This window comes from Elephantulus edwardii, unplaced genomic scaffold (assembly GCF_000299155.1).
Source record: "Elephantulus edwardii isolate Elephantulus edwardi_28Jun2011 unplaced genomic scaffold, EleEdw1.0 scaffold00292, whole genome shotgun sequence".
Lineage (NCBI taxonomy): Eukaryota > Metazoa > Chordata > Mammalia > Macroscelidea > Macroscelididae > Elephantulus > Elephantulus edwardii.
The window spans coordinates 1,511,786-1,521,811 of NW_006400042.1; the positions used below are offsets into that span (position 1 = coordinate 1,511,786).

The following is a 10,026-nucleotide window of genomic DNA, read 5'->3' on the forward strand; positions in this document are numbered from 1 at the left end:
CGCTGAGCTTCCTGAATATATATTCTCTCATTCTTCATTATGTCTGGGAAGTTTTCCTCTAGTAATTCTTCCACAAGTTTTTCAGTGCCTTTACTTGCTTCTTCCTTTTCTGGGATTCCAGTGATGCGCATGTTATTTTTCTTGATGTTGTCCCACATTATTCTTAGTTTTTCTTCTTTTTCCTTCTTTTTTGAGTCTGGAATAATTGGTACATTATAGATTTCTCCTTTGATCACCATCCCTCCCATCATTCACTTTTGTAGCAGAATTTTTTTTCAGATAAAGTTATTTTACTTCTAAAGTTTATTGAAGATTATGATAATTCAATGATAATACTTTTACAAATGAAATAGACTCTCCCAGTTAGATATATTTTATTTAACGTTATTTATGGTATATTAACTTCAAAAGTGCTCTTTATTATACTAGTTTGAAAGTACAAATTGAGTATTAACACATATTTCATGTTCTCCGTGAGTTTTCATTCATTGAGATATAAGGCATACACACAAAATAATGAGAAAATAGTAATACAGTTGTCAAAATAACATAAGCAAATGATTGATGTGTTTTGTTGAGGTAATTATTGTGATCTTAAGCGATTATGGTTTGATAAAAATAATTCATGTTGACATTGACCTTAACCTTGAAATTAAAAATAGCATAGGAAGTCATTCTAGGTATAGGAAATGAAACAAATGCCTAAAAATAGGAAAAAGAACGTGTTCTTGGTTACCATACTGAGGCCAACTTGATTCTAGATTATAGTTTTTAATACTTTTATGGTTCTTACCATAACCCCCTGCTGTTGCATTGGCTCTGACTTGTGATCATCCTCCAGTGAATTTTTGAGGCTGTGAGTCTTACTAGTAGGATTTTGCCCCATCCTAATCCCATGGAGCAATTTATGGATTTGAATTGATGACCTTTTGGTTAGCAGTGCGGTAGTTAAAAGCACTGTGTCACCAGGGCTCCTTTTGCAGCAGTCGAGTAATTTTATATACATAGAGTCCAAATTCATGTTTCTATGCATTATGGATTTTTTTTTTAATGGTGCCAATTTTAAATACATCTTTATTTGAGAAGCATTATGGATTTTTTTAAACCTTGAAACAATGTGAGAACAGATATATGAGTACATAGGAGTCAAGAGGAATATTATTTTAGAAATTAGGGCATTTTAGTTGTGGTCTTATTAGAGTAAAGATGCATTCTCACCACTAAGCATTAGTTATTCATGGATTTTTTTTTAAATTCATGGATCTTTAAGTAGTGTGGGTCAGAAGCTTTATTGGGAGCATGTAACTTTTTTGAATAAATGTGGATGAATATGCATTTGGAGTGGGAATTAATTGTGCAGTAATATCAAAGAATATAGTTTCAAATGTCTTTAAAATAATATTTTTATTTTATATTGGTTGTGTTTTGTTTACATACATTGGTTTCATATGATCATTCCTATACATTGTGCTGTTTTTGTTTGTTTGTTTGGGTGGTTTCCATTCATTCATTGTTGCACTTTTCTCCCCTCCCAACCCTTCCCCCTAGTACACTACACTCTTGGAAAAGAAAAAGAAAAATTCTTTCATTGTTTTACAAACCCTCTCCCAGGTCTACCACACTATGCAGCCTTCGCTCTGGACTCCTGTCATGACAAAAATACCTAATCACATATCCCTTGTAAACAGTTTTCTCCCTTACCTGTTTCAATGCAGTATACATTATTGAATCCATCTTTCTCGGTCTCCCCCAACCCCAAGGTCAGTCCTGTTTTAAAACAGTGGCACCATGCAGTATTTGTCCTTTTGTGACTGAGATATTTCACTCAGCATAGTGTCCTCCAGGGTCACCCATTTTGATTAAAATTGCATGAGTTTCTTGTTTTTCAATGCAGTGTAATATTCCATTGTGTGAATATACCACAGCTTCTCTATCCATTTGTTTGTTGAATATTTTTTAATTTCTTAAGTTTAGAGAGTTTATTGATGAATCTTTTTATAGTTTAAAAATGTTTTGTAGAAAATATATTGCTTGAAAGCCATTATCTTGAATTACTTCATGATATATATTTTTAAGGAATGAGATTGATTTTTAGTTTTTCTTAGAAAATATTGATTTTCCGCTTAAGATATCATTGTCACTGAATCAGAAGTGACCCGCCTCTGACACTGCAGTGAGTTTCTAGAACTGCAATGGCACAGGAGGAAAAGGCCATTTCTCTTTCCCTGGGACGTGTTGGTGGATTCCAGTCTTCAGAGAGGTGTGGTGTTTGAGCTGTCAACACAAGCCCTTAAGGGCTAGGCCGCCAGAGTGCCCTGGGGCCAATTTAGAATGTTAATATTTGTATAAAATAAATTTTGTGTTTTAAAAAACTTTTATATATGCCCACTAACTTAATAACTATAGAATTATCATATTACTATAATACATTTTTTTTAATAAAAAAGAATATATATCATTTGAAAATTTTGCATGGGTTAAGAGAGACAGTAGCCTCTATGTAATATTACTATAGTATTATTGCCCTAGGAAAGATGAAGATGGGAAAAAGGCCAAGTTTCTACTTCTTAATAATATATGAATCATAAAAGTCTGATGTAATTTTCAAAGTTTTTGGAATGCTTGGCATACAGTAAGGGCTAGGAAAAAGAGACAACTTATGTTTTTGGCTCATCTTTTCATTTCATTAATAATAGAAATAATGCTTCCCAAGTTTGTTTGAGTATTACTAGAAGATTATACATTTTGAATAGCAAACATAAATTGCAAGGATTTTATATAATTATTTAAATGTATTTGTTACTTTGTTTTGAATGTAAATGATTCAACCATACTTTTTACTTGTTTTTATATATAAAATTTTTTAACTCCTTGCTGAAAACATAAAATTATTTCACAGTAGGTTTTAAGTCAGTATTAAAAAAATTTGTGTCTTAAAAATTATTCAGACATAAGAATATATGGACATTAGCATATATGCTGCATTCCAAAAGAGACAAAACCCAACGTCATCAAAAGTATGGTTAAAAGTATGATCCTATAGGCAATCTCTTTAAACAGATAAAGCTGTTTGGATACTTTCCCAGGATGATTGGATTGCCCTCTAGGCGAATCTCCTCAATATGATCCCGAATGTACCGAGTGTCATTAGCCTTGCAGAATGTATCATCTGTAACTGAAGTTATGTTGTTAAACTGAAAAAGAAAAAGAAAAAAGTGCTCAGAAATTGGAATTTAATCTCTTCAAGCAATGTAATGAGAGCCTACAGAGTATTTTGTCTAAAAAGTAACACTCAGGGTGTTCCACAGAGGAAAGGATGATGCAACTCACATAATTGGACTGTTAAGAGGAATGGCCAGTCCTTGAAAAACAACATTGTGCTGGGAAAGGTGGAAAGTCAGAGAGAGAGAAGAGGCTTAACAAGATGGATTGACACAGTGACTGTAACTCTGGGTTCAAGCATATCAGAGATTCTAAAGCTGGTGTATGATGGGGCAAGGTTCAGAGGTCATTTGAATCTTAGTCAACTCAATGACACCAAACAACAACAAAAAGTATCTTAAACTATATTTTAATATTGTTAAAATATATTAATATTTTAATATTAATATATTCTGTCTCTTCATGACAATAAAGTGTGCAAAAAAAGCAAGCATTTCCTTTTTTAATATAAAAGGGTAAGAGTGAATAATAATAAAGCAGTTGGAGTAAGTATTCTGTTCTAGAGTATCAATTTAAAATGGGTACTTTAGCAAAGTAAAAAGAACAAATAGAATTTTCATTTCTTTTAATTGCCTCTGCACTTTGTTTTGCCTTATGTTGCTGTTAAAAAGGTCAGTTGAATGATTTAAAAGTAAATGTTTTGCTGTTTGCAGAATGAAACATATAAAAAATTCTTTACACCTTTGACTTAAATTTGTGTGGTTAGGAATGCTCATTGCACCCTTGAGGACAAGCTGCTATGAGGGCCGAGAACTCTTACCAGCCTCTGATCATTTGTGGTGCTCTACACAGGACTAGACTTTTTGGACACAACATTCTGTTTGCCTAAATATTAGTATTTTAGTCATTATATTTGTTGCCCTAGTGGTGAGCATTCTTCTTCAAGGAATAGACCCTCCTAGCAACACATGCTGAACTATGTGAGGTGAAGTCTCATCATTGTTGCCTCCAAAGACCACTCCAGCTTCACCCTATCAAAGACATATCTGTTTGTTCTCTTTGCCTTCCCATGGGATGTTTGGCGCTCTTCTCCAGCACTACAGCTCAAAGGCCTCAATTCTTTTCCTGTCATCCTTATTCATTGTCCAGCTCTCAGACGCATAACAAGTAATTGGAATTAGTGTGGTCTGAATCAGATGTACCTTAGTTCTCAAACTGATGTCATTACTCCTCAATTATTTGGAGAAGTCCCTAACTGCAGATTTCCCTGTATCCTTATTTCCTGACTGCTGGTACCAAGGGTTTTGGTCCTTGGAGAAGGTCATGATGCTGGGAAGCGTGGAAAGTTGTGAAGGAAAGGAAGTCCCTCCACCGGGTGGATCGACACGGTGACGGCTGCAATGGGCTCTTATATGTCAGGAAGTGTGAGGATGGAACGGGATAGAACAGGGTTGCTATGAGTCATACGAGACTCGATGACACCTGACAACAACAACAGTGGTAAGAAGCTACAGTGCAATTTTAAAGACACTAGCAGCTCTGTGGGCGAAGGATGAGCAGTCTCCTCTGTATGACTGTTTGTTGTTGTTAATTGCCTTCAAATTGAGTACAATTCATAGCGAACAAAAGACTTGAAGCTCCTCTACAACTATCAACATTTATCAAAGTTCATAGGGTTTTTGGAGGCATGTTTTTTAGGAAATGGATGCCACTGTTGCTTCTGCCTCTGAAAACCTGCAGGAGGGTCAGCTATGGGTGGATTCTGGTGCACAACAACATGGTACTACAGAGGACATTGATGGCTCTCCATGCTTTCCAGTCAAGAGACCCCTGTTTGATTATTGGAATGTTTGTGGGGGTTATGTTCTGTTTGTGGAGACTTGTGTATTACGTACCTAAGCAGAGTATACAGACTAAGACATAAAACAGACTGTGAAGGAGGGCCTGCAGATCTACTTTTAAATTTTTTTTTTCCAGCCAATGGATTCCAGTGGTTCAGTCTTGCTATGCATGCCATTACCAAAATTCCAGGTAACTCCTTGGCTGCTAATGATAATCACCGTTCCACAGCAGTCTAAGTGAAATTTACGTGTGAAGGAGCAGTTTTTCCCAGTTGACATTTGCTGTAAACGGAGCATTCATACCTGAAGATGAATTACACGTAGACTTTCTGGTAAATTAAGAGGTACGGATTCCAGGGCATTGTGGTCCAGGTAGAGGAAAGTGAGATTACTCAGTTTCTGCAAAGAAAAGGTACTTTTAATTAATTGTTATTGAAGTTAGAGCACTTCTTCACAGGAGTCAAGCTATATATACATGTATATGTTGATACATATGTGTATGTACATATGTAGTTGATGAATATGCATTAGTATATGTATACACACATACACATGTTGAGTACATGAAGATACTTCTGAGTCATCTTGACCTCATGTAGCAGAGCAGAACTACCCCAGTAGGTTTCTGAGGCAGAAATGTCTATGTTACAGTAGTTTCATGTGTTGTAGCAGATGGGTTCAGATTGCTGACTTTTGGTTAAAAACCAAATTCTTGACCGTTGAACTGCCTGTAGTGCATACATTGGTATTGACATAGAGACATATTAATAGTACTTATAGCTAGCATAATAGTTTTTGGGTCCCCCCTCTTTTTAAATTGTTTTTCATACAATAATTCATTTATACTATGTTTCATTTATATACATTATGTTCCATATAATCCCTCATCTACATTGTATTTCATATAATCTTTCATGTACACTGTACCTCATATAAGAAATTACGATTGATAGTTTCACAAAGTATGGGACTTTACGAAGGCCCATAGAGTTCTACTGCATATCTCACATGTTTCTTTACTCACCTGACCTCTTCAGGCCTACACAGAATTAATTTGGAGCTGGATGCTGCTATAACCCCTTCCTGAAGTTCTAGAAATTTCCTTTTCACTCAGCTCCAGACATTTCTAGGAAGATCTATGTTCCTAAGGAATGTGTGTACTTAGTAAAATATTTCCCCATGCAATTTATTAAACACATAACTAACTAGTCATGGTTTTTTTTTTCCTTTGAGGACTCAGCATTGGATTAATTTTCAGAAGTAACCTATTTTTATGCATAATTTTATAATGTGGTTTTAATAACTAAATTTATCCAGGTATTAACCATTTACTTTAATTTTGGTATGCATCCTATAACAGATTTTTTTTTTCTGCTTATGGTGAGATTCTGGTAAAATTTTTTTAGCATCAAACCATTCAACCATAGGATCCCATATCTCCTTTCTTCCAGTGTTGGAGTATATTTAACATGAGTTAGAGCTAGCAATTTTACCAGTTACTGTACTAGCCTAGAGCATTATGTAAAACTACAAAGGTGGTGTTGTTTTGTGCTGTAGAGTCGCCTTTGATCCATTGTGACTCTATGTACAACAGCTCTGAATCTGGCCCTATTCTGAGCCACTCTCACTGACTCTGACACATCTACCCCCATTGCCCAGTTACTGTATCAATCCATCTCATCCAGGGTCCTTCTCTCCTATGCTGTCCTTTCACCCTTCTAAGCATGGTGTCCTTGTCCAAGGACTGCTCTCTCCTGGCCATGTGCCATAAATATGTGAGACAGAGCTTCAAAATTTTAGCCTCCAAGGAGAAACTTGATTTCATCCTCTCCAAGACAGACCTATTTGTTTTCTTGTTTTCATGATATGTTCAGGACTCTTCTCCAGCACCACAATTCGAAGGCTTCCATTCTTCTTCTATCATCCTTAGTCATTGTTCAGCTCTTTGATGCATAGCAAGTAATTGCAAAGTCCGTGGCTTGGGTTAGGCACGGCAGAGTTTATAATTTCTGCACTAACTTACTATGTAATACTTATTTTGTAATACATGTGTAAAATTCAAAATATTGAAATATTCCCATTTGTGAAAGTCTTGAAAATATTTAACATGCCCATTTTCTAAGAATTACTGATACTAATAACATGTTTTAAAATTAAAAATTGCTTTTTTAAAAAAAAGTCCTTAAACATCAGAGAATTTCTGAGACTCCCATAGAGTTGAAGTTGAAGACAAATACCTTAATCTTTTAAAAACAACTCAGTCACCACAACAAGATAAAGGTAAATAACCCAGTTGAAAAATGGGCACAGGATATGAACAGACACTTCACTAAAGAAGACATTTAGATGGCAAACAAGCACATGAAGATAGGTTCAAAATCTCTAGCTCTAAGAGAGATGCAAATCAAAACAACTATGAGATATCATCTCACCCCAGTAAGAATAGCAAAATTTAACAGAGCAGCAAACCTCAAATGCTGGCAATGTTGTGGAGAAACTGGAAACCTTATACACTGTTGTTGGGAGTGTAAAATGGAGTAACCACTGTGGAAGGCAGTATGGCACTTTCTCAAAAAGTTGCAAATAAAAATACCATTTGACCCAGTAATTCCACTACTGGGAATTTACCCTAAAGAAACCATAATCACTAGCCAAGCAGATATATGTACACCCATGTTCATTGCGGTTTTATTCGCAATAGCAAAGAGTAATAAACAACCTACGTGCCCAACAACAAATGAATGGATAGAGAAGCTCTTGTATATTTGCACAATGGAATACTGTGCTGCACTGAAAAACGAAGAACTCATGAAATATTATTCAAAATGTATGACGCTGGAGGACATTATGCTGAGTGAAATATCTCAGTCACAAAAGGACAAATACTGCATAGGACCACTGTTGTAAAGTGGGACTAATATCGGGGTTGATGGGAGACTGAGAAAGAGGAAACAAATAATGTATACTACATTGAAACAGATGATGGAGAGAACTGTTTAAAAGTGGAATATGACTAGGTATTATTATTATGACAGGAGTCCAGAATGAAGGGTACATAGTGGAGTGCTCTTCGGGGGAGGGATTGTATAATGATGAAGGAATTTTTCTTTTACTTTTCAAAGAGAAGAGTGAATTGGGGGAAGGAGTGGGCAGGGAGAAAAATGCGATAATGAATGAACGGAAATTCAAAGTCTCTGTAAATGTTCATTAAAATTAATAAAAAAGAATAAAACAACCACTAAAAAAAGAAAAGAAAACAAGTCAGTAATGTTTGTACATTTGCTGATGGTGTATACATTTATGGAGGATGCCTCTGGAGTAAGTTGTTAGAAAACCCCAATTGTGAAAAGGATAGTACAATTAGTAAAATGGAGGGCCAGCAAAGATGACTGAAGCCCTTTTTAATGTGATGGACTGACACAGTAGCTAGGACAGGAAGCTCAGGTGCACCATTGGTCACATGAAGATGGTTGGAACCAGGCAGCCTGCATTATCCTCCACCGCACGCTTCTGTGAGTCAGGCTGAGCAGTCAGCAACTACAGACTTTACAAACTGTTCATTTAACAGTTGTTAATGCTTCCAGAAGACATTAAGATTAGAAGTCTAATACACTTTATTTTTTATGAAGTCATAATATTCTTTTACCAATTTAATCTAATCTCTTTATTTTGTGTTACTTATCAGGATTGGGAATTATTCAGAGCTAAAATATCCTGTGCTTAGTGATCACTTCCCTGAGGCCAGGCATTTGGTGAAGAAAAGACTCTCAGCCAGGTGGATTGACACAGTGACTTCTGCATTGGGCTCTTGTATGTCACGAAGTGTGAGGATGGCACAGGATAGAGCAGAGTTCAGATTTTTTGTTTGTAGGATTAGTATGAGTTGTACTCAACTCGATGGCACCTAACAACAACCACCACCACTTTTTTCCTTATAAAATATTTTCTTTAATTATTAAGAAAGATACTTAATTCTTTTTTAAAAATTTTTATTTTATTTTATTATGTTTTGTGTGTGTACTGTCAAATCAGATCTGACTGGTACAGGAGGAGATTGCCCTTCCTTCCCCAGCACAGCATCTTGGGGATTCGAACCGTGCACCTCTGGGATTGCAGTATAGCTTCTTGCCACTAGGCCACCAGAGCTCCCTAAAAGATACTTAATTCTTATTATATATGTAATCTTGTGTTAAATGCTATTATGGAATACAAAAGAAATTTTACTTTTAGAATATACCACATAATATATATGTATTCAGTCTAATATTCTAAAATATAAATTTATTTTTCAATTTGTTTACGTTATAAGAAAATAAAAATAAAATCTTTCCATTTAGATTTTTGCTAGAATATAATGACTTGAGGGTGCTATGTTTATATAAAACATTTTCTGCATGAAAAAATGAAAAAATAGATATGAATTCTTTTTACTACTCTCGTGAAACAAGATAAATGTTGTGTATTAAGTTAGGTTGAATTAGCCTAATAATTTTGTTGGTTATTGTACACACAGTGACTTTATTGTTAAAGTAAAATAGTTTTGTTTTTAAAAGATTTTAAATCAGAAGAGTTTTTAAAGAATGCAAACCAGCACACTCATGTTTATTGCAAAGCAATAGCAAAGAGATGGAAGCAACTCAATTGCTCATCAACAAATGAATGGATAGGAAAGCTGTGTTATATTCTCACAATGAAATACCACACAGCACTGAAAAATAAGGAACTCATAAGATATTACACAAAATGAGTGATACTGGAGGACATTATGCTTAGTGAAATATCTCAGTCACAAAGGGATGAATACTGCATAATGCCATTGTTATAAAACAGGACTGACATTGAAGTTGGGGCAAAAATAAGAGAAGAGGGGATAAATAATGAGCACTGCACTGAAACAGATTAGGGAAAGAACTATTTATAAAGAAACATATGATTAGGTATTATTTGCATGACAAGAGATGCATAGGCAACATGGACCAGAGGGAAGCGGGGGAGGGAGGGAATTGTGCAACAATGAAAGAAT

General features: G+C 35.2%; 2 protein-coding genes across 2 annotated transcripts in view; one reads left to right on the forward strand and one right to left on the reverse strand.

Moving 5' to 3' along the window:
* The window catches only part of CENPP (centromere protein P), a 565,831-nt gene that overhangs the window by 116,086 nt on the left and 439,719 nt on the right, over nucleotides 1–10,026 (forward strand). The window lies entirely within an intron of this gene.
* OGN (osteoglycin) overlaps nucleotides 3,022–10,026 on the reverse strand; it is a 58,303-nt gene continuing 51,298 nt past the window's right edge. Inside the window, exons 6-7 of the mRNA XM_006900721.1 lie at nucleotides 5,307–5,402; nucleotides 3,022–3,194 (exon numbers count right to left, since the gene is read on the reverse strand). Of these exons, the coding sequence (XP_006900783.1) occupies nucleotides 3,024–3,194; nucleotides 5,307–5,402 (267 nt within the window). The 3' untranslated portion in view covers nucleotides 3,022–3,023. The remainder of the gene's footprint in view (nucleotides 3,195–5,306; nucleotides 5,403–10,026) is intronic.